Raw genomic sequence first — 24,679 nt, 5'->3', positions numbered from 1 at the left:
AGTCCATTTCTTCATTTAGTAGACACTACAGTAGTCCATTTCTTCATTTAGCAGACACTACGGTAGTCCGTTATTTAGTCATTTAGCACACTACGGTAGTCCGTTATTTAGTAATTTAGCAGACATTACAGCAGTACATTATAACCATGGTATACAATCCCCTAGATCTGGAAGTGCTTTGAAGAGGAGTACTCGTGTAATCGAGTGAGATCGTACCAGATAAAACCTTTTTAGAGGAGTACTTGTGTAAATGAATAAGGAATTACAGCTTTAAGAATTACATCTCAACAAAACCATAATCATCCCACACAACGTCTCCTTTTGTAAAAGTTGTTTAATTAGAAAACAAAATGCAACAGAGCACTTAACCAAACACAGCACAATATCAGTACGGCTCAGTGCATGGTACAAATTCACCTTTGGAGGTTGCTCTGTAGGATTTAAAACATTCTCAGACCCGTATGTACAAAGCAATTTGGAACTTTCCAGAGACAAAACCATATAAAACTTAAAATGGCATTTTTTTTCTAATACAACCGTCTCGAATGAAAAGTAACGCTGGTCTAGAAAGGGAGGAGAAAGGCAGAGAGATAGAAAGATCTACATAAAGTAACATTACGTTGGCCAAAGACAAGTCCAGGTAGTTTCTCGTGCTAATGTTTTTTTCTTCTCTTTTTAATAATACGTGGCAGACTACACGAACAAGTAAAACAAATGAATGAAGAGAGAAAGGCAGAGAAGAGCTGTGACGAGCTAAGGGGACTCTGCCCTAGCGCTCTGTGTCGTCCTCTCTCCTCTATCCATGCTCTGGCTCCTCCTGCGCTCTCTGTGTTTCCCGTGGTCTTTCCCATTGCTGGGCTCTCGTGGCCGGTGGCTCCGCTCTTTGCTGCGGCTGCGTTTGTGTGAGCGCTGCTCGCCCTCCCCCCTCTCATGGCTGCGCTCTCTCTTCCTGCTCTTCTCCTTCTCCCCCACCTCGGCCCTGCTCTTGCTTCCACTCTCTTCTTGGACTTCTCCTCTCTTCTTGGACTTCTCCTTGTGTCTCCTTTCCCTGCTTCCGCTCCGACTGGAGCGCTTGGCCTTCCTCTCCTCCCTGTGCCCCCTCCTCTCATCCCGCTCTTCTTTGTGTCTCCTGTCCTCAGTCTCTCCCTTGCTCCTCTTGTCCTTGGACCTCTCCCTCCCTCTGTCACTGCCCCTGTCTTTCCTCCTGCTTCTGTCGTTCTCCCCGCCCCCCTCCCTTTCTTTCTCCCTGTCTTTCCGCTCTCCTTTGCGTTCCCTGCTCCTGGACCGTCGCCTCTCCCTTTCTCCTCCCCTGTCCCTCTCTTTCTCCCCTCTCTCCCTCTCCCTGTCCCCTCCTCTCCTGTCCCCATCCTTACCCTCCCTCTCCTTCCTCTGGCGGTCACGTTCCCTTTCCAGCTCGCGGTCGAAGCTTGGGCCGTGGCGCTCTCGTTCGCGGTGGTGGCTCCTACTCCTCGACCGTTTGGGGGACCTCCTGGGGCTCCTGACCAATAGAAAAACAGAAACAAACCTAAAAATCAGCCTCATGAACAGCAAAAACCCTCCCTCATTGACAGAGATGCGATCCACATAATACAGAATATTCTTCGGAATGGCTTTTATCCATTTCCTACCGGGAGCGTCGACGCCCTTCTGTCACCCGTCCCTCCTCTGGCACAGGTTCAACCGGCTCCTCCACCTTCTCAGGAACCTTCCGGGGCCTTGCCTTCATCTGTGTGTCAATCATCTTCTGCACAGGCACCGGGATGCGTGGGAAGAGTGTGGAGAACCACTCCAGCTTGGTGAGAAACGACCGGACCATCTCACCGATGGTCATAACGCAGCCGCCTCCGGCTTTCACATCCAGCTCCTGAGAACATAGAGGGGGGGGGGGTATTGAAAACGTTATTAACACACACAGATGCAAAACAGAACTACAAAAGACATTGCATTCATTATCATATTTATTCAGCATATCTTCCTAGTCCCTTGTTTTTTTTAACACTTGCCTCCATGACTCAATTAGAAATCAAATATAATTTGTGATGACCAAGTACTGAACCTTCACCTCTGATTTCATCTAGCTTAATATGCTCACATATCAATCCTTATCATGTGTTTGCTTTATAATTCAACCTAGTGCCTGATACTGACTATAGGAAATAATAGTATGGAAATGGAAAAATGGTTTCTCTCATTTAATCTGTCTGGCTGTCCTGAAAAGTCTGTACTTACACTGTGAGCTCTCTTACACAACGATATGTTAACAAAATAACTGAAAACACCCTGGGTTGCATCTCAATAGTCTAAAGTGGCTTCCTCTCCTCATCGTTTCCTCCATCTGCACTAGCATTAAAAGAGGAAGTAAAGATGGGGGTGAGACAAGGAGAGGAAGCGACTTGAGATGGACAATTGAGATGGATCCGTAGGCAGGCAACAAAATAAGGGTTAAGGAAAGTGTTTTGCTTCCTCCTTCCTAGTTCTCTCGACAGTCCAGGGAGACGCTGGCCACAGTGCAAGTACAGAGTGGAGGCATGTAGGTAGGTAGGTATGTGCACAGCAACTACAGAGAGACCAGGTCTGAATGGGTAGAGAACAGCCGTTTTGCACTCACACACGCAAACCAACAGTGCTGAGAGATACATTATCCAATTCACCTGCTGCACAAGGGGCATCTAAAGAAGAGAACATGGGAATTAGCCAGTTGGGTAGGATGTCAGAGGATGTCAGGTTAAAATATTGCATCAGAACAAGAAAGTAGGCCTGGTTGCACAGTCTGACAAACAATATCCAGCCAATTGAAGGTTTGAATGCACAGAGAGGATACAGTGCATTCGGAAAGTATTTGTTACGTTACAGCCTTACTTTAAAATGGATTAAATACTTCCCCCCCCCTTATCAATCTACAGACAATACCCCATAATGACAAAGTGAAAAAGGCTTTTATACAAAAAAATAAAATACAGAAATACCTTAGTTACATAAGTTCTCAGGCCCTTTGCTACGAGACTCTAAATTGAGCTCAGTTGCATCCTGTTTCCAATGGTCATCCTTGAGATGTTTCATCAACTTGGTTGGAGTCCACCTGTGGTAAATTCAATTTATTGGACATGATTTGGAAAGACACACACCTGTCTATATAAGGTCCCACAGTTGACAGTGCATGCCAGAGCAAAAACCAAACCATGAGGTTGAAGGAATTGTCTGTAGAGCTCTGAGATAGGATTGTGTTGAGGCACAAATCTGGCAAAGGGCACCAAAAAAAATCTGCAGCATTGAAGGTCCCCAAGAACACAGTGGCCTCCATCAGAAACAAGATTCTCTGGTCTGATGAAACCAAGATTGAAGTCGTTGGCCTGAATGCCAAGCGTCACGTCTGGAAGAAACCTGGCACCATCCCTATGGTGAAGCATGGTGGTGGCAGCATCATGCTGTGGGGATGTTTTTCAATGACAGGGACTGGGAGACTAGTCAGGATCGAGGGAAAGATGAACAGAGCAAAATACAGAGAGACGCTTGATGAAAACCTGCGCAAGGGCGCGCAGGACCTCAGAATGGGTTGAAGGTTCACCTTCCATCAGGACAACGACCCTAAGCACACAGCCAAGACAACATAAGACTGGCTTCGGGACAAGTCTATGAATGTGGCTGTAACGTAACGTCTATGGCTGTAACGTAACAAAATGTGGAAAAAGTCAAGAGGTCTGAATACTTTCCGAATGCACTGAACATCTACTACAAAGTTCTCCTCAGAAAATTGTTCAATTGTATTAAAAAGTGCTACACATAGGATCTTTTTGTATTGTAATTTCAGAAAATGCTCTTAACATATCTGGTGCTAATAGTGGAATGATAGTGTTTCACAGTATTACTTACCCACCAGCGTTGTGATTGGCTGTTATATAAGTGCCTATTGATTTCTCCCACCGGAGTGGCATCTGTTGTCAAACTGGGAAAGCTGTTCTGACTTTGTGGCTGTGTTATCTAGTGGAAAAGGCTTTCATTTCATGTCTGGATTTCCCCCCCCAAACACTCTTTGCTCAATTTCAGTTTATGTGAGAAAACAAGCACAACAGTGTAGGGAGTCGTTGTACCATCTAAATCACTGTGAAATGCATTTTCAATATAAAATTAATATATAAATATATATATTTATTTTTTTACAGCTGTTTGAAACTGGTGGACCAAAACTGAAAGTAACTTGTTTTGGAACACCAACTTCAGCTGTAAAAACAATATTTGCTGTTATTAAAAAATATTTCAGTGATATAAATGGCACAATGCTTACCTACACTATTCAGTGCTTGTTTTCTCAAATAAACTGAAACTGAGGAAACACTGCAGAATTTCTGCAACCAGGAAATGGCAGCCATTTCCACTAGATAACACAGCCACAAAGTTAGAAACAGCTTATGTGAATATCCAATCACAACACTGGTGGATAAGTAATACTGTGAAAGACTATCATTCCATAATTAGTGCCATATATGTTAATTAAGGACATTTTCTGGAATTACAATGCAAAAATTCCCCAAAGAATTCTGTGTAGCACCTTTAAGTAGGAGGGTGTCAGAGAAAAGAAAACAAAGCAATGGATTTATGTGTTGAAATATACCTGTAGTTATATTTGAAAATAAAATGTGTTAATTAGAATAAATAAAAATCTGAGCCTGGGAGAAACAATGTTACACATTTCAGTGTAAAATGTCAAATTGTGCAAATTTGATTTTTTATTAATTGAGTTTGTGCAACAAGTCCTGATTGCATCTTGGCAAACACAAAGGGCATGCCTTTAGTTAACAGAATTTGACTGTATGGTTCAACTCTACGTCAAATATACTTACCCTGACAAAAACAGGCAGCAGAGCAGAGTGAATGACCTAACTACTCAACTTTGCGCAGGGGAGGGGGACTGGGGACAATTAAGCCAAATGAAGGCAAAGGTGAAAAATCAGCTCTGAGCATCACAACGAGGAGAGAACTGAGAGCCAACAGTTTGGATCATGCCAGACTTGTTAGTGAAAGGTAGAGAAACATGAAAGTATTACCCGTGTGGACATACCTCCTCATCATCCAGGAAACCATCATACCAGTCCACCAGGTCTGCAGGGGGCTGGGTGTATCTGGAGGAAACGCACACATAACACACTACTGAGCATCCCATTGAATAACACATGTAGACGTCTTTGACTTCCGCCTGCATCTTGACGCCGATGTTAACCATCTGAAGGTAGATACTGTTTTTACATTTTTGTCCTTTAGCAGACACTCTTATCCAGAGCGACATACAGGAACAATTAGGGTTAAGAGCCTTGCTCAAGGACACAGGCAGATTTTTTTTTCTTCTTCACCTAGTCTGCTCTGGGATTCGAACCATAAACTTTTCAGTTACTGGCCCAATGCTCTTAGCCGCTAGGCTACCTACTGTTGCCTGCGAACACATCTTATATAACACCTCTATTCCAGGAAAAGACATGTAGTTAATGTAACAACATATTAATAAAGAGATGTTGGAACAAAATGGTATCATTTAGGCATGCAACTATACACTGCAAAATGGCTGCTGAGCATTTCACAAAGAGGTTGCAACCCATTAGAACAGGGTGAGTGAAATGTATTTACAACCAAATAAAAACAAGTCCAATAGGTTCTATCCTTTGTGCAGACATTTGCCTTTTACATAAACCAAAATGTAAAAGAGTGGTACCTTATGTACATGAAACCAAGTGCTCTGATGTAGGGCGAGTCGTTGTGAGTGATCAGTCCCATCACCTGCTTGCGGGTCATCTTGAGGGTAAACAGCTTATACAACAGGCAGAAGGCCGTGGACACAATGCCGCCTGTCCCGACTCCACGCACCTGAGAACAGAGGTTCATGTGTCAGACCTTTTTCGATTTTTGGGACCAGTGTTCCTAACATATATCTGTAGTGGACCTCTACATTTTGGGGGGAATTATCGTTTTTCAACACGGTCCTACTCCACAGCTAAGTTAAGTGTATTGCTTGAGTTTGTCATCTATCAACTACTGACTTTTGATGTGTGTATGTATGTGTGTCTGCATGCATGTATGTATGTGCACCTAACTAAGATGCTCTGGATAAGAGCGTCTGCTAAATGACTATAATGTAAAAAATGTGAAATGTATGTGATGCACTTATGAACACAATTAGGCAGAGAATAGCTTCTCTGGTCAGGATGTAACTTACATTGATTCTATTGACAGCTAAAGCCATTAAATCAGACATAAGTCAGAGAGTGACTGTTACCCCCATCATCTGGGACAGAGAAACAGGGGGAGGCAAAAGGCACGTACTTTCTAACTTACCCCTCCGCACATTCCAGTCTGTCCAGCAGTCTTCCTGCTGCCTTTCTCCCAGGGCTCAACATGAGTCACCTACAGACACATTTTTTTTTTTAAATCACGGTGACCCCATGACAAAATCAATGCATGTGAATCACATTCAGGTTGCAGAAGTCTGTTGTTTACCTCTGGCTGAACGCTGGGCACATCAGGAAGACGCCTTTGCAGCCCTTTACTTTCCAATCACATCAAAATCATTTCACAAATGCTAAATATATACTTACTGTACATTGTTTTTAACAGGCTTTATCAGTTGCAGTCGACAGCATGTTTCAATTACAACACGTTTCTGTCGGCTTTCTTTTGTTACACACAGGTGTTATACACAGGTGTTCGGATGCCTATTGCCATCCTAGAGCGTCTAATGCTCCTTCCTGATGTGCCCAGCGTTCAGCCAGAGGTCAACAACAGACTTCGGCACCCCGATTGACTGAACACGATATGCAACATCTGGGACTAGCATTCCTAGGCATTAGCCATGGTGGAAAAGTGTTTCATAAAGTACACACACTTCCCTTTTTTTAACTGCCTTCTCGCCATTAAATCGCGACAAGGCGGAAATCGACGCCTTTGCAGCCTGAACGTACAAACCGGTCCACGGGGGATACAATGCCTTTCAACGGTAAAATTCGCCATTTGCCGGCCTTTGGGTTAGTTCGGAGCATGCTGGATAGCTAATGAGCACGGGTGGTCGCCCCAATTAACATTTTTAGAACAATTTCTCGCTGATATGAAAAATAGCTACGTTTCTTTATGTTTCCAAAACCGTATTGCAAGCGATGCTTGTTCACGTTCAAGACTGAGCCTGCGCCCGGGCTACGGAAAGATCTCTTCAGCAATACTAATTAGGCGCTAAATGTAGTTAGCGAGTATTAATAGGCTAACATAACACTAGAGTTTACCTGACTGGCGAGCCAGCTAACGTTAACTAGCTACAGTAACGTTAATTCCAACACAATTTTAATTATCAGCAGTTCATTTAGCTACAGACCGTAGAGGAAAACCTAAGAGACGTTAGCTAGTTAACTTAGCTACATAGCTAGCTAACGTTGCAACCCACTCAAATGAGTAAACAGAACTGAAAATAGGGTCAGGTTAGCGGTGGCTAGCACGCTAGCGAAGTTAGTTATCTAACAAACACGTTAGGAACCATTTGAGATGATACTGACAAATTATAATATGAAAAACAGCGTTAAGAAAAAGCTAGCTACCTGCCACTGAACCATTTAGCCAGTTAAGTTAGCAATTTACCCATACGTTCAAACCGCTACCTAAGGTAGCTAACCAACTTTAGCTAGTATAGTAACGTTAGCCAGCATCGTTCTGGTTACCTTGAAATATATTTCATCCACCACCTCATGGTAGGTTTTCAGTTCATAGAGCTGAACCTTGAAATATGGAGATGAGAGCACGTTGGTGAGGACCATAGGGTTCAAGTTCATAGTCTTTTCGTTGCCCCAGAGAGGCAAGTTGTTGCCATGTTTTCCAGGGTTAGGGCCAATCTTGTTCACAGCCTGTCCTTGTTGCTGATTCCCGGCTACAGTGTTGTTGGCCATAATGCGAGGATCCCAGGCTGTCGATCCACAAATGCGGGAAATTAGCCGCTATCTGCTAACGCTAGCTAGCTTACACAATCGATGCTTCTGACTATAACGCCATTAAAGCGGGGTTTGAAACCGTCAATAGTTGCGGAAAACTATATTCTACAATAACCTAGCACCAGATTATGGCCCACAAAACCTTACTTTGTAGATCTATCTTGCTAGCTGAGTTTCTTCGGCAACAGTAGGAGAAAATGGTACGCACGTAACTGCCGCTGCCGGGAGAAGACCGGAAAAGGCAACGAACGCCGTTCGTCCAATGAGTGACTTTCGTGAATGAGTACCAAAGTACAGTAACTGTATCGAGGAATTCAAGATCTTTGGCTCACTGCATTCACTGATTGGTGAGCATGCAATGATAGTCGTTTTGAATAATTTACTGTAATTTCTTATAGTAATACATTTCATTATGTTTTTCTCCTGTTCTGTGTGTTTGGGGCAGAGGGGGAGACGTTGAATAGGTCATCAATAAATCAAATGTATTTATACAGCTATTTTGACATCCGCCAATGTCACAAAGTGCTGTACAGAAACCCAGCCGAAAACCCCAAACAGCAAGCAATGCAGATGTAGAAGCCCAGTGGCTAGGAAAAACTCCCTAGAAAGGCAGGAACCTAGGAAGAAACCTAGAGAGGAACCATCCTCTGAGGGGTGGTCAGTCCTCTTCTGGCTGTGCCGGGTGGAGATTATAACAGAACATGGCCAAGATGTTAAAACGTTCGTAGATGACCAGCAGGGTCAAACAATAATGCGGATGTGGATGTAGAGGGTGCAACAGGTCAGCACCTCAGGAGTAAATGTCAGTTAGCTTTTCATAGCCGATCATTCAGAGTTAGAGACAGCAGGTGATGTCTTCGAAAACAGAAGGTCCGGGACAAGGTAGCACGTCCGGTGAACAGATCAGGGTTCCATAGCCTCAGACAGAACAGTTGAAACTGGAGCAGCAGCACGGCCAGGTGGACTGGGGACAGTAATGAGTAAAGCCAGGTTGTCCTGAGGCAAGGTCCTAGGGCTCAGGTCCTCAGAGAGAAGAGAGAAAGAAAGATAATTAAAGGGAGCATACTTAAATTCACAGGACAAGAGAAATACTCCAGATATAACAGACTAACCCTAGCCCCCTGACACAAACTATTGCAGCATAAATACAGGAGGCTGAGACAGGAGGGGTCGGGAGACGCTGTGGCCCCGTCCGACGATACCGCTGGACAGGGCCAACCAGGCAGGATATAACCCCACCCGCTTTGCCAAAGCACAGCCCCCACACCACTAAAGGGAAATCTTCAAACCACCAACTTACTACCCTGAGACAAGGCAGAGTATAGCCCACAAAGATCTCCCCCAAGGCACGAACCCGAAGGGGGGCGCCAACCCAGACAGGAAGATCACGTCAGTGACTCAACCCACTCAAGTGACGCACCCCTCCTAGGGGTGGCATGGAGGAGCACCAGTAAGCCAGTGACTCAGCCCCCGTAATAGGGTTAGAGGGAGAGAATCCCAGTGGAGAGGGGAACCGGCCAGGCAGAGACAGCAAGGGCGGTTCGTCGCTCCAGTGCCTTTCCATTCACCTTCACACCCCTGGGCCAGACTACATTCAATCATAGGACCTACTGAAGAGATGAGTCTTCAATAAAGACTTAAAGGTCGAGACAGAGTCTGCGTCTCTGATATGGATAGGCAGACCATTCCATAAAAATGGAGCTCTATAGGAGAAAGTCCTGTCTCCAGCTGCTTGCTTAGAAATTGTAAGGACAATAAGGAGGCCTGCGTCTTGTGATCGTAGCGTACATGTAGGTATGTACGGCAGGACCAAATCGGAAATATAGGTAGGAGCAAGCCCTTGTAATGCTTTGTAGGTTAGCAGTAAAACCTTTAAATGAGCCCTTGCCTTAACAGGAAGCCAGTGTAGAGAGGCTAGCACTGGAGTAGGTCATATTCTCATCGTCTCCTCCTCGGCCCAGATACTGGTTCAATGTTGGGGTAGCTACTGTGTCTTTCATAATTTACATACCTTCAGTCCTAGCTATGTACACAAGTAATCTGTCAATCTTTGATTTATGCCGACTACTCTTCCTCCATTTGAAAACATTGACCCCTTCCAAAAGGACAACGACCCTAAGCACACAGCCAAGACAACGCAGGAGTGGCTTTGGGACAAGTCTCTGAATGTCCTTGAGTGGCCAAGCCAGAACCCGCACTTTAACCCAATCGAACATCTCTGGAGAGACCTGAAAACTACAGCTTCTAACATGATGTCTGGGCCCTTCTTACACAGGAGGTAGGGTTGCTGGTTCATTCCCCCTTAATCACTGCAGTATTCTCTGACCATCCAGTCATGCAAGTCCCTTCTCCCACAATTCTAAAGGTGGGTTGAAAGACAGTTCTTCACTGCATGTATCCGTTCCTCCCCTCCTTGCTATAATATATGGGCCTTTTCACGCTGCAAAAATCAGCATCACATTTACAATCTATTGTAGCAGCTCTGTGTTCCAGGAACGCTCCCTCCCTGCCAGTGATAGTATATAGCCACGGTAGCCAGCCATCTGTCCTCTGGTACTTTGTAAGCATCTCACCCAGCGGCAGGACTGCCAGACTGGCGGTGATGAGTAGCCCTGAGCCCTTTCTCAACCCCCACTGTGTTGAGTACTACTGACAGCAGTTATGTAACAGCTCTCTGAGCCAGCATGGATTCACTGTTTAAATATCACTAGCTGCTTTTGAAGCATCCATCCATCAATATTCCCATCCCATGGGACTGAATTAAGTACTAGGATATCTATTGTATCGAAAACAAGAAACACGTTTTCACCATGACAACATACATACTACATTTGGGTTTTGTAGCTGCCAGGAAGGAAAAGTAGGCCACAGTTTAGCATAGGGATAGGGAAAAAAATCAAAATCTATTGAGCAAGAGCTGTTGTTTCTTAAATAAATTGTATTGTTTTATTACTTTACAGAACAACACAGCATGTGTGTTTGTGAATTGGGATACAGTATAGAAATAACAATCTTCCAACATTTAGGACATTGAACAATGTGGGACCTGCACTTGCAACATCAGTCTATAGAAATAACCGTAAAAACAACAAAGTAGGATATCAACATAATAAAGGTACAAACAGTACGATAAGGGTATGATTTGGACAAACAAGAAAGTCATTAAAAGTTTAACATCCTGAGTCCTGGACTTTCTGACGGGCCGCTCCCAGGTGGTGAAGGTAGGAAACAAAATCTCCACCCTGCTGATCCTCAACACTGGGGCCCCACAAGGGTGCGTTCTCAGCCCTCTCCTGTACTCCCTGTTCACCCATAACTGTGTGGACATGCAAGCTTCCAACTCAAATATTCAAGTTTGCAGACAACACTACAGTTGTAGGCCTGATTACCAACAACAACGAGACGGTCTACAGGGAGAAGGTGAGGTCAGGAGGCTGAAGAAACTAGTCTTGTCACCTAAAACACTCATACATTTTTTACAGATACAAAATCGAGTGCATCCTGTCTGGCTGTATCACGGCCTGGTACGGTAACTGCACCGCCCTCAACTGCAAGGCTCTCCAGAGGGTAACACGGTCTGCACAATGCATCACCGGGGGCAAACGACCTGCCCTCCAGGACACCTACAGCGCCCAATGTCACAGGAAGGCCAAAAAGATCAAGGACAACAACCACCCGATCCACTGCCTGTTCACTCCACTACTATCCAGAAGACGAGGTCAGTACAGGTGGATCAAAGCTGGGACCGAGAGACTGAAAAACAGCTTCTATCTCAAGGCCATCATACTGTTAAACAGCCATCACTAACATAGACATACAGTGGGGCAAAAAAGTATTTAGTCAGCCACCAATTGTGCAAGTTTTTTTTACCCCACTGTATATATATGTACCTATTCTTATCCATCCCTTTACATTTGTGTGTATAAGGTAGTTGTTTGCATTGTCAGAACTAGCAGCACAAGCATTTCGCTACACTCGCATTAACATCTAACCATGTGTATGTGACCATTAACATCTGCTAACCATGTGTCTGTGACCAATAACATTTGATTTGAAGAGCATTCTTTCTCTAATTTATTCATACCAGTAAAAACCGACAAATGCAGAGTATTAACATACACAATCACAAGAACTAGTCTGAATGTGAAGTTGAATGATGTAACACTTACATCATGGATATAACAAACTCCACAAACAGTATTTCAACAAAGCACTGAACAAGACAAACATTTATAGAAATGTCATGTTTGGCCTTGCAGATAGTTAATGGTTGGTAGGACTCTTAACATCTTGGTTTGATCGCTGTACTTGACTGACTCCATCTTCTCTTGAGTGAAGCTGTACTTGCCCCACTTTCCACTTTCAAAACGTCAACCATGTTTACTGTCCCTAAATCAGTTTTCCCTCCTACTTACTAGGAGTTGTTGCTAGGAGTGCCTGTTTTTGTATGAAAATAAGCTTTCTGAAAAGATTAACGTTTTCTGACCAAGGAGACTTCTCTCCCAATACAGTTTTGTATATCAAAGCAACACAGTGTGAACTGAACTGTCCGTTTTGGGATCATAGAGCATAGTACATTTACTGTATAACCATTTTTCCTGAGGATTCGAAACCTTAACCCTAATCTATAGCTTCAAGGACATCTTCTTCACCTCCATCTGATGTTGACACTCCTCCTCCCTTTGCTTTCTCCTCCTTTCATTACTTCATCGTAAGGAGCCAAGAGGCAACCCCATCTGGCACTTATATAATTTCTCTGCTCATAGAATCTTAATAATGTTCTTGAGCTAATGATGTGCTTGCCTCTTGGGCCTCCATGTATAGCTAAACAGATATGCCAGTTCATCTTTGTTCATTTGACAGAACAGGGCACCTGTAGGTCGGTGACGTCAGGCAAGCTGTCTGTGTATAGATCTTTAGTCAGTTTTAAGGTCCTTGTGGAAAATGAAACCAGCTCATTGCCACACTTTGTCAGTTAAAACACCTGTGTGTGTGAAATACTACACTTTTTACACAGTGACCATATCAAGCAGCAACATACCAAACAATAAAACAGTAAATTACAAAATACCTCCCAGAGTAACCTAGAACCATTTGGAAGGACTAAAAAAAAACATTTTAAAAAACAACAAGCCCTTTTTGTTGTAAGAGCTGAGCATTCTCCTACTTGTATAACAAGAAGTCTTCATTGAACAGAAGTACTGCAGAATTGAAAGTCTAGCCTCTCTGGGTAGAGAACATTATACCACTCTGCACAGTTTAATTCCAACAGTACTCAATATATACATTGCATTCGGAAAGTATTCAGACCCCTTCCCTTTTTCCATATTTTGTTACGTTGCAGCCTTATTCTAAAATAGATTTTTTTTTTTATGATTTGGAAAGGCACACACCTGTCTATATAAGGTTCCACAGTTGACAGTGCACATCAGAGCAAAAACCAAGCCATGAGGTCGGAGGAATTATCCGTAGAGCTCCAAAACAGGATTGTGTCGAGGCACAGATCTGGGGAAAGGTACCAAAATATTTCTGCAGCATTGAAGGTCCCCAAGAACACAGTGGCCTCCTTCATTATTAAATGGAAGAAGATTGGAACCACCAAGACTCTTCCTAGAGTTGGCCACTTCGGGGGAGAAGGGTTGGGAGAAGGGTCGGGGGAGAAGGTTTGGGAGGTGAACAAGAACCCAAAGGTCACTCTGAAAGAGCTCCAGTTCCTCTGTGGAGATGGGAGAAACTTCCAGAAGGACAGCCATCTCTGCAGCACTCAACCAATCAGGCTTTTATGGTAGAGTGGCCAGATGGAAGCCACTCCTCAGTAAAAGGCACATGTCTACCCACTTGGAGTTTGCCTAAAGGACTCTCAGACCATGATAAACAAGGTTCTCCGGTCTGATGAAACCAAGATTGAAGTCTTTGGCCTGAATGGAAGAAACCTGGCACCATCCCTACGGTGACGCATGTTGGTGGCAGCATCATGCTGTGGGGATGTTTTTCAGTGGCAGGGACTGGGAGACTAGTCAGGATCGAGGAAAAGATTAACGGAGAAAAGTACAAAGAGATCCTTGATGAAAACCTGCTCCAGAGCGCTCAGGACCTCAGACTGGGGCGAAGGTTCACCTTCCAAAAGGACAGCGACCCTAAGCACACGAAAATGCAGGAGTGGCTTTAGGACAAGTATCTGAATGTCCTTGAGTGGCCCAGCCAGAACCCGGACTTTAACCCGATTGAACATCTCTGGAGAGACCTGAAAATAGCTGTGCAGCGATGCTCCCCATCCATCCTGACAGAGCTTGAGAGGATCTGCAGAGAAGAATGGGAGAAACTCCCCAAATACAGGAGCGCCAAGCTTGTAGCATCATACCCAAGAAGACTCAGGGCTGTAATCGCTGCCAAATGTGCTTCAACACAGTACTGAGTAAAGGGTCTGAATACTTATGTAAATGTGATATTTCCACTTTTAATAAATGTCGGATTTTTTTTTGTTGCTTTGTCATTATGGGGTATTGTGTGTACATTGAATATATATATATATATATATATATATATAAAATCCATTTTAGAATAAGACTGTAAAAAAATGTGGAAAGAATCATGGGGTCTCAATACTTTCTGACTGCACAGTGTGTGTATATATATCAATATATCCTCTTTCTTCTGAAAGTTATTGAACAAGTTGTAATCATGAACTTCAGGTCACCTCCTGGCTTCAACACTAGGGGAGCAGGCTTACACAGGTTCCACACCTCAGACCTGGACTCCCATTGGAACAAAATGTTTGTCCTGCATAGAGGTGAGATCTATTTCCCTCTGTCAGACTCTGTGGTGTTCTGGCACCTTATGAGACACATCCACTCCCAGGGGGCTAGCGTCTGATCACCACCTGCTCGTAGGGCCCCGCGCCAACCCTGAAAGAGAACACACGTTATTATCCAACCAGCAACAACTCACACCAAACAAGTGAAAGGGTGTTACTGAAAAACACTTCACAACAAACAATCACATTCTATTAATCATATATTCTATCGATTGGCCCTTGTGCATTAAAGGGACAGTTCAAGATTTTGACAATTAAGTATTTTATCTACTTAATGGATACATGTTTTTTGTCTGCGTCCAGTATGAAGGAAGTTAGAGGTAGATAGTTAATTGACAAAATTGTGCCCTATCCCTTTAAATGTGATCTGTTATCCGTGATTCAGTGACAGTGATTGTTGCTAGGAGTGCCTGCTGTTGTGTGTCCCTTTGTAGTCATTCTATCTCTATGGTGTCACCCACTTTCTGATGCATTAGGTAATAATGTCACCCACCTGGTGTGTTGGCTTCCCAGCGCTGTGCTTCCACCAGGACCAACAAACAGCCTGAGCCCCTCCTCTGTAACGCACAAGCAAGATACTGTCAATCAACGCAAGGTCGCCACGCTGCCAAAATGGCCTGTGGTTATTTGCTTAGCCATCTAAAAATAAGTGGTTATTGACAAGCATTCTTTAGTTTGAGAGAGAAAGGGAGTAGAGGGGCTTTACCGTGAGAGAGACAGGGAGTGGAGGGGCTTTACTGTGAGAGAGACAGGGAGTGGAGGGGCTTTACCGTGAGAGAGACAGGGAGTGGAGGGGCTTTACTGTGAGAGAGACAGGGAGTGGAGGGGCTTTACTGTGAGAGAGACAGGGAGTGGAGGGGCTTTACCGTGAGAGAGACAGGGAGTGGAGGGGCTTTACCGTGAGAGAGACAGGGAGTGGAGGGGCTTTACCGTGAGAGAGACAGGGAGTGGAGGGGCTTTACCGTGAGAGAGACAGGGAGTGGAGGGGCTTTACCGTGAGAGAGACAGGGAGTGGAGGGGCTTTACCGTGAGAGAGACAGGGAGTGGAGGGGCTTTACTGTGAGAGAGACAGGGATTGGAGGGGCTTTACTGTGAGTGAGACAGGGAGTGGAGGGGCTTTACCGTGAGAGAGACAGGGAGTGGAGGGGCTTTACCGTGAGAGAGACAGGGAGTGGAGGGGCTTTACTGTGAGAGAGACAGGGAGTGGAGGGTATTTACTGTGAGAGAGACAGGGAGTGGAGGGGCTTTACTGTGAGTGAGACAGGGAGTGGAGGGGCTTTACCGTGAGAGAGACAGGGAGTGGAGGGGCTTTACTGTGAGAGAGACAGGGAGTGGAGGGGCTTTACTGTGAGAGAGACAGGCATGGCAACTGCTCGGCCTCCGAACACAAGGCACTACAGATGGTAGTGTCGAACGGCCCAGTACATCCCTGGGGCTAAGCTTCCTGCCATCCAGGACCTCTATATCAGGCGGTGTCAGAGGAAGGCCCAAAAAATTGTCAGACTTCAGCCACCCTAGTCATAGACTGTTCTCTCTGCTACTGCACGGCAAGCGGTACCGGAGCGCCAAGTATAGGTCCAAGAGGCTCCTTAACAGCTTCTACCCCAAGCCATAAGACTCCTGAACATCTAATCAAATGGCTACCCAGACTATTTGCATTGCCCCCCCCCCCCCTCTTTTACACTGCCGCAGCTCTCTGTTGTTATCATCTATGTAAAGTCACTTTAATAACTCTACCTACATGTACATATTACCTCAACTAACCGGTGCCCCCGCACATTGACTCTGTACCGGTACCCCCCTGTATAGAGTCTCGCTACTGTTATTTTACTGCTGCTCTATAATTACTTGTTGCTTTTATTTCTTATTCTTATCCATATTTTTTTTAAACTGCATTGTTGGTTGGGGGCTCGTAAGTAAGCATTTCACTGTAAGGTGGAGAGACGGTTAAATACCTGTTGTATTCGGCGCATGTGACTAATAACATTTGATTTGCTTTACTGTGAGAGAGACAGGGAGTGGAGGGGCTTTATACCGTGAGAGAGACAGGGAGTGGAGGGGCTTTACTGTGAGAGAGACAGGGAGTGGAGGGGCTTTACTGTGAGAGAGACAGGGAGTGGAGGGGCTTTACTGTGAGAGAGACAGGGAGTGGAGGGGCTTTACTGTGAGAGAGACAGGGAGTGGAGGGGCTTTACTGTGAGAGAGACAGGGAGTGGAGGGGCTTTACTGTGAGAGAGACAGGGAGTGGAGGGGCTTTACCGTGAGAGAGACAGGGAGTGGAGGGGCTTTACTGTGAGAGAGACAGGGAGTGGAGGGGCTTTACTGTGAGAGAGACAGGGAGTGGAGAGGCTTTACTGTGAGAGAGACAGGGAGTGGAGGGGCTTTACCGTGAGAGAGACAGGGAGTTAAGGGGCTTTGAAAAAACGAGTCAACTGAAATAGCTAATCAAAAAGTCCATTAGGTACCTTTAGAGTCCATTAGAGTCCTTCCAGACTCATATTAAACATCTCCAATCCAAAATCAAATCTAGAATCGGCTTTCTATTTCGCAACAAAGCCTCCTTCACTCACGCCGCCAAACTTACCCTAGTAAAACTGACTATCCTACTGATCCTCGACTTCGGCGATGTCATCGACAAAATAGCTTCCAACACTCTACTGAGCAAACTGGATGCAGTCTATCACAGTGCCATCTGTTTTGTTACCAAATCACCTTTTCCCACCCACCACTGCGACCTGTATGCTCTAGTTGGCTGGCCCTCGCTACATATTCGTCGCCAGACCCACTGGCTACAGGTCATCTATAAGTCTAGGTAAAGCTCCACCTTATATCAGTTCACTGGTCACGATAACAACACCCACCCGTAGCACACGTTCCAGCAGGTATATCTCACTTATCATCCCCAAAGCCAACACCTCAATTGGCCGCCTTTCCTTCCAGTTCTCTGCTGCCAGTGACTGGAAAGAATTGCAAAAATCGCTGAAGTTGGAGACTTTTATTTCCCTCACCAACTTTAAACATCAACTATCTGAGCAGCTAACCGATCACTGTAGCTGTACATAGTCCATCTATAAATAACCCACACAATCTACCTACCTCATCCCCATACTGTTTTTATTTACTTTTCTGCTCTTTTGCACACCAGTATCTCTACTTGCACATCATCATCTGCTCATTTATCACTCCAGTGTTAATCTGCTAAATTGTAATTATTCGCTCCTATGGCCTATTTATTGCCCACCTCCTCATGCCTTTTGCACACACTGTATATAGACTTCCTTTTCCCTGCTGTGTCATTGACCTGTTTGTGTTATTGGCTTGTTTATTGTTTATTCCATGTGTAACTCTGTGTTGTTGTCTGTGTCACACTGCTTTGCTTTATCATGGCCAGGTCGCAGTTGCAAATGAGAACTTGTTCTCAACTAGCCTACCTGGTTAAATAAAGGTGATCTGGCCTACCTGGTTAAATAAAGGTGATCTGGCCTACCTGGTTAAATAAAGGTGATCTGGCCTACCTGGTTAAATAAAGGTGATCTGGCCTACCTGGTTAAATAAAGGTGAAATAAAAATACATTTTAAAAAAGCAGAAGAAAGTAACCATTACTTGTGATGTGTACAGGACAGTAGAGTCTGTCTGATGTGACTGGTGTATACAGAGCTCTGCCAGGAGTCATCTCTCACATACTAAACTCTCTCTCCACTATGGCCTATATTCCTGCTAGTATCCATGGAAACAGTTTCCTCTACAATAGACTCCACTAAATCTTGGCTGCAGTCTCTGAAGAAAGAGAGCTGGGTAAAGTCTAGCCCTCTGAGCTAGTCTAAGTGTCTGAGCTGGGTAAAGTCTAGTGCTCTGAGCTAGTCTAAGTGTCTGAGCTGGGTAAAGTCTAGTCCTCTGAGCTAGTCTAAGTGTCTGAGCTGGGTAAAGTCTAGTCCTCTGAGCTGGTGGTGAGCGTACCCTCAGCGCTGGAGTCCAGCAGGCCGTGGCTGAAGTCCTGGCTCTGGAGGATCTTCTCCACGATGTCGTCAGCGTCGACCCGTGTGGCATCTACCCTCTTCAGCTGACACTCCACCGAGCTCTGCTTCACTGGATGCCTGAGACACACACACACACCATGTATATACACACACACACCATGTATATACACACACACACCATGTATATATACACACACACAACGTATGTACACACACCATGTATATACACACACACCATGTATATACACACACACCATGTATATACACACACACCATGTATATACACACACACCATGTATATACACACACATGCACACACACACACGTGAGAAAGAAAGAAGGGTGGATGAGATGGAACATTGCCAGAGGCACCATAACAGACTACTGTCCTCGTCTGATGATTACATTGTGATACTCCGTTGAAAGGTCAGAGGTGAGTGAGTGTGTAGATATTATCTGCTGAGTCTCTCTGAGGAGGCAGAGCTCTGTGTGGGGGTGTTCAGGTTGAAAGGTCAGTGGTAAGTGAGTGTGTAGATATTATCTGCTGAGTCTCTGAGGAGGCAGAGCTCTGTGTAGGGGTGTTCAGGTTGAAAGGTCAGAGGTGAGTGAGTGTAGATATTATCTGCTGAGTCTCTGAGGAGGCAGAGCTCTGTGTAGGGGTGTTCAGGTTGAAAGGTCAGTGGTAAGTGAGTGTGTAGATATTATCTGCTGAGTCTCTCTGAGGAGGCAGAGCTCTGTGTGGGCAGTGTTCAGGTTGAAAGGTCAGAGGTGAGTGAGTGTGTAGATATTATCTGCTGAGTCTCTGAGGAGGCAGAGCTCTGTGTGGGGGTGTTCAGGTTGAAAGGTCAGTGGTAAGTGAGTGTGTAGATATTATCTGCTGAGTCTCTCTGAGGAGGCAGAGCTCTGTGAGGGTGGGGGGGTGTGAGGGTTGAAAGGTCAGAGGTGAGTGAGTGTGTAGATATTATCTGCTGAGTCTCTCTGAGGAGGCAGAGCTCTGTGTGGGGGTGTTCAGGTTGAAAGGTCAGTGGTGAGTGAGTGTGTAGATATTATCTGCTGAGTCTCTCTGAGGAGGCAGAGCTCTGTGTGGGGGTGGGGGTGTGGGGGGGTGTTCAGGTTGAAAGGTCAGAGGTGAGTAAGTGTGTAGATATTATCTGCTGAGTCTCTCTGAGGAGGCAGAGCTCTGTGCGGGGGTGGGAGAGGGGGGTGTTCAGGTTGAAAGGTCAGAGGTGAGTAAGTGTGTAGATATTATCTGCTGAGTCTCTCTGAGGAGGCAGAGCTCTGTGTGGGGGTGGGGGGGGGGGGTGTTCAGGTTGAAAGGTCAGAGGTGAGTAAGTGTGTAGATATTACCTGCTGAGTCTCTCTGAGGAGGCAGAGCTCTTTGCGGGGGTGGGGGGGTGTTCAGGCACGGGGGAGCAGGAACAGGTGACAGAGACAGGAGGTGTAGAGCGGGCCTCCCTCTCAGCCCCCCGGTCCACGCTGGGTTCAGGAATACTGCCGATGCCTGTGGAGGCGGAGCCCGCTGAGGGGTTCCTCTTGTGTGTGAGCTCTGATAGGCTGGAGGAACGTGAGTGACCTGAGCTATAGCCTATGGGGAACGAGTAGGCAATGTTACACTCCACATGACAGTGGCAGACACTTAATGGAGACAGATTTCACAACCACAAAGATAACTCTGAGGGCAAGCTATGGCTTTTCAGACATTCATACATACTATTCATAATCTTATTTAATTCATAATAAGGCGTAGCCTTTTGTAATTAATATCTGGTTCAGACGTGGTGTTTAGATACCTGACACTTTGGACTGTTGGCTGGCATAGCTGGATGTTCTAGAGTGGCCAGATGCTCTCGGCTCATCAGGAACAGACACACACTTCCCTGGGGCCTCTGAGCAGGAGGGGATAGCAGCACAACATTGACACAACATCAGCACAACATTAGCACTAATGATTAATGAATAACAGGGTTCAATCCTGCCATACTGCTGTAAATCAATTCAAAAGTGTCCAGAGCTGGCGGGATGTGAGTGTTTGGGTGAGTGTTCCTGGTACGCAGAGGCAGGCTGTGTGTGTGGGGAGACAGGGTGTGTGTGTGGGGGGGCAGGCTGTGTGTGTATGGGGAGACAGGGTGTGTGTATGGGGAGACAGGCTGTGTGTGTGTGTGGGGAGACAGGGTGTGTGTGTGGGGAGACAGGGTGTGTGTGTGGGGAGACAGGGTGTGTGTGTGGGGAGACAGGGTGTGTGTGTATGGGGAGGCAGGCTGTGTGTGTGGGGAGACAGGGTGTGTGTGTGGGGGCAGGCTGTGTGTGTGGGGAGACAGGGTGTGTGTGTGGGGAGACAGGGTGTGTGTGTGGGGAGACAGGGTGTGTGTGTGGGGAGACAGGGTGTGTGTGTGGGGAGACAGGGTGTGTGTGTATGGGGAGACAGGCTGTGTGTGTGGGGAGACAGGGTGTGTGTGTGGGGAGACAGGGTGTGTGTGTGGGGAGACAGGGTGTGTGTGTGGGGAGACAGGGTGTGTGTGTGGGGAGACAGGGTGTGTGTGTGGGGAGACAGGGTGTGTGTGTGGGGAGACAGGGTGTGTGTGTGGGGAGACAGGGTGTGTGTGTATGGGGAGACAGGGTGTGTGTGTATGGGGAGACAGGGTGTGTGTATGGGGAGACAGGGTGTGTGTGTGGGGAGACAGGGTGTGTGTGTATGGGGAGACAGGGTGTGTGTGTATGCAGAGGCAGGCTGTGTGTATGGGGAGACAGGGTGTGTGTGTATGGGGAGACAGGGTGTGTGTGTGGGGAGACAGGGTGTGTGTGTGGGGAGACAGGGTGTGTGTGTATGGGGAGACAGGGTGTGTGTGTGGGGAGACAGGCTGTGTGTGTGGGGAGACAGGGTGTGTGTGTGGGGAGACAGGGTGTGTGTGTACGCAGAGGCAGGCTGTGTGTGTGGGGAGACAGGGTGTGTGTGTGTGGGGAGACAGGGTGTGTGTGTGGGGAGACAGGGTGTGTGTGTGTGGGGAGACAGGGTGTGTGTGTGGGGAGACAGGGTGTGGGGAGACAGGTGTGTGTGTGGGGAGACAGGGTGTGTGTGTGTGGGGAGACAGGGTGTGTGTGTGGGGAGACAGGGTGTGTGTGTGGGGAGACAGGCTGTGTGTATGGGGAGACAGGGTGTGTGTGTATGGGGAGACAGGTGTGTGTGTGTGGGGAGACAGGGTGTGTGTGGGGGGGAGACAGGCTGTGTGTGTGGGGAGACAGGCTGTGTGTGTGGGGAGACAGGCTGTGTGTGTGGGGAGACAGGGTGTGTGTGTGTATGGGGAGACAGGGTGTGTGTGTGTGGGGAGACAGGGGTGTGTGTGTGGGGAGACAGGGTGTGTGTGTATGGGGAGACAGGGTGTGTGTGTATGGGGAGACAGGGTGTGTGTGTACGGGGAGACAGGGTGTGTGTGTATGGGGAGACAGGGTGTGTGTGTGTGGGGAGACAGGGTGTGTGTGTACGGGGAGACAGGGTGTGTGTGTACGGGGAGACAGGGTGTGTGTGTATGGGGAGACAGGCTGTGTGTGTGGGGAGACAGGGTGTGTGTGTATGGGGAGACAGGGTGTGTGTGTATGGGGAGACAGGGTGTGTGTATGGGGAGACAGGGTGTGTGTGTATGGGGAGACAGGGTGTGTGTGTATGGGGAGACAGGGTGTGTGTGTATGGGGAGACAGGGTGTGTGTGTATGGGGAGACAGGGTGTGTGTGTATGGGGAGACAGGGTGTGTGTGTATGGGGAGACAGGGTGTGTGTGTATGGGGAGACAGGGGGTGTGTGTGTATGGGGAGACAGGGTGTGTGTGTGTGGGGAGACAGGGTGTGTGTGTATGGGGAGACAGGGTGTGTGTGTATGGGGAGACAGGCGGTGTGTGTATGGGGAGACAGGCGGTGTGTGTATGGGGAGACAGGGTGTGTGTGTATGGGGAGACAGGGTGTGTGTGTATGGGGAGACAGGGTGTGTGTGTATGGGGAGACAGGGGGTGTGTGTGTATGGGGAGACAGGCTGTGTGTGTGGGGAGACAGGGTGTGTGTGTGTGGGGAGACAGGCTGTGTGTGTGGGGAGACAGGTGTGTGTGTGGGGAGACAGGCTGTGTGTGTGTATGGGGAGACAGGCTGTGTGTGTGGGGAGACAGGCTGTGTGTGTATGGGGAGACAGGTGTGTGTGTATGGGGAGACAGGGTGTGTGTGTACGGGGAGACAGGGTGTGTGTGTATGGGGAGACAGGCTGTGTGTATGGGGAGACAGGGTGTGTGTGTATGGGGAGACAGGCTGTGTGTGTGGGGAGACAGGGTGTGTGTGTATGGGGAGACAGGGTGTGTGTGTATGGGGAGACAGGGTGTGTGTGTATGGGGAGACAGGGTGTGTGTGTATGGGGAGACAGGCTGTGTGTATGGGGAGACAGGGTGTGTGTGTATGGGGAGACAGGGTGTGTGTGTATGGGGAGACAGGGTGTGTGTGTATGGGGAGACAGGGTGTGTGTGTATGGGGAGACAGGGTGTGTGTGTATGGGGAGACAGGGTGTGTGTGTATGGGGAGACAGGGTGTGTGTGGGGAGACAGGGTGTGTGTGTATGGGGAGACAGGGTGTGTGTGTGGGGAGACAGGGTGTGTGTGTATGGGGAGACAGGGTGTGTGTGTATGGGGAGACAGGGTGTGTGTGTATGGGGAGGCAGGCTGTGTGTGTGGGGATACAGGGTGTGTGTGTATGGGGAGACAGGGTGTGTGTGTATGGGGAGACAGGGTGTGTATGTGTACGGGGAGACAGGTGTGTGTGTGTGGGGAGACAGGGTGTGTGTGTACGGGGAGACAGGGTGTGTGTGTACGGGGAGACAGGGTGTGTGTGTACGGGGAGACAGAGTGTGTGTGTACGGGGAGACAGGGTGTGTGTGTATGGGGAGACAGGGTGTGTGTGTATGGGGAGACAGGGTGTGTGTGTATGGGGAGACAGGGTGTGTGTGTACGGGGAGACAGGGTGTGTGTGTATGGGGAGACAGGGTGTGTGTGTATGGGGAGACAGGGTGTGTGTGTATGGGGAGACAGGGTGTGTGTGTATGGGGAGACAGGGTGTGTGTGTATGGGGAGACAGGGTGTGTGTGTATGGGGAGACAGGGTGTGTGTGTATGGGGAGACAGGCTGTGTGTGTGGGGAGACAGGGTGTGTGTGTATGGGGAGACAGGGTGTGTGTGTGTACGGGGAGACAGGGTGTGTGTGTGTGTACGGGGAGACAGGGTGTGTGTGTATGGGGAGACAGGGTGTATGTGTATGGGGAGACAGGGTGTGTGTGTATGGGGAGACAGGGTGTGTGTGTACGGGGAGACAGGCGGTGTGTGTATGGGGAGACAGGGTGTGTGTGTATGGGGAGACAGGGTGTGTGTATGGGGAGACAGGGTGTGTGTGTATGGGGAGACAGGGTGTGTGTGTATGGGGAGACAGGGTGTGTGTGTATGGGGAGACAGGGTGTGTGTTTATGGGGAGACAGGGTGTGTGTGTATGGGGAGACAGGTGTGTGTGTGTGGGGAGACAGGGTGTGTGTGTGTGGGGAGACAGGGTGTGTGTGTGTGGGGAGACAGGGTGTGTGTGTGTGGGGAGACAGGGTGTGTGTGTGGGGAGACAGGGTGTGTGTGTGTGGGGAGACAGGGTGTGTGTATGGGGAGACAGGGTGTGTGTGTATGGGGAGACAGGGTGTGTGTGTGGGGAGACAGGGTGTGTGTGTATGGGGGAGACAGGGTGTGTGTGTATGGGGAGACAGGGTGTGTGTGTGGGGAGACAGGGTGTGTGTGTATGGGGAGACAGGGTGTGTGTGTATGGGGAGGCAGGCTGTGTGTGTGGGGATACAGGGTGTGTGTGTATGGGGAGACAGGGTGTGTGTGTATGGGGAGACAGGGTGTGTGTGTGTGGGGAGACAGGTGTGTGTGT

General features: G+C 47.4%; 2 protein-coding genes across 2 annotated transcripts in view; both read right to left on the bottom strand.

The window, feature by feature from the left end:
* Positions 1–316: 316 nt before the first annotated feature.
* LOC112260864 (pre-mRNA-splicing factor 38B) lies at positions 317–8,510 on the bottom strand. The gene is made up of 6 exons (XM_024436227.2): positions 7,689–8,510; positions 6,322–6,390; positions 5,702–5,853; positions 5,057–5,117; positions 1,629–1,864; positions 317–1,498 (listed from the first exon to the last, which is right to left on the bottom strand). Exons 1-6 carry the CDS (start codon positions 7,911–7,913, stop codon positions 754–756), a joined length of 1,488 nt encoding a protein of 495 aa, XP_024291995.1. The 5' UTR covers positions 7,914–8,510; the 3' UTR covers positions 317–753.
* A 5,990-nt stretch (positions 8,511–14,500) lies between these two features.
* The window catches only part of LOC112259652 (protein FAM102B), a 39,819-nt gene continuing 29,640 nt past the window's right edge, over positions 14,501–24,679 (bottom strand). Inside the window, exons 7-11 of the mRNA XM_042329012.1 lie at positions 20,538–20,633; positions 20,095–20,332; positions 18,728–18,864; positions 15,263–15,326; positions 14,501–14,860 (exon numbers count right to left, since the gene is read on the bottom strand). Coding sequence (XP_042184946.1) covers positions 14,818–14,860; positions 15,263–15,326; positions 18,728–18,864; positions 20,095–20,332; positions 20,538–20,633 — 578 coding nt within the window. The 3' untranslated portion in view covers positions 14,501–14,817. The remainder of the gene's footprint in view (positions 14,861–15,262; positions 15,327–18,727; positions 18,865–20,094; positions 20,333–20,537; positions 20,634–24,679) is intronic.

The sequence above is a fragment of the Oncorhynchus tshawytscha genome, linkage group LG10 (assembly GCF_018296145.1).
Source record: "Oncorhynchus tshawytscha isolate Ot180627B linkage group LG10, Otsh_v2.0, whole genome shotgun sequence".
NCBI lineage: Eukaryota > Metazoa > Chordata > Actinopteri > Salmoniformes > Salmonidae > Oncorhynchus > Oncorhynchus tshawytscha.
This window is presented reverse-complemented; position numbering and strand designations above follow the sequence as displayed.

Coding starts and splice junctions, on each gene's coding strand:
- LOC112260864 (XM_024436227.2), bottom strand. CDS start 7,913: ATGGCCAACAACACTGTAGCCGGGAATCAGCAACAAGGACAGGCTGTG. Junction 5,854..6,321: donor AGACTGGAATGTGCGGAGGG/GTAAGTTAGAAA, acceptor CTCTGTTCTCAG/GTGCGTGGAGTCGGGACAGG. Junction 5,118..5,701: donor CTTGGTTTCATGTACATAAG/GTACCACTCTTT, acceptor CGTTTCCTCCAG/ATACACCCAGCCCCCTGCAG.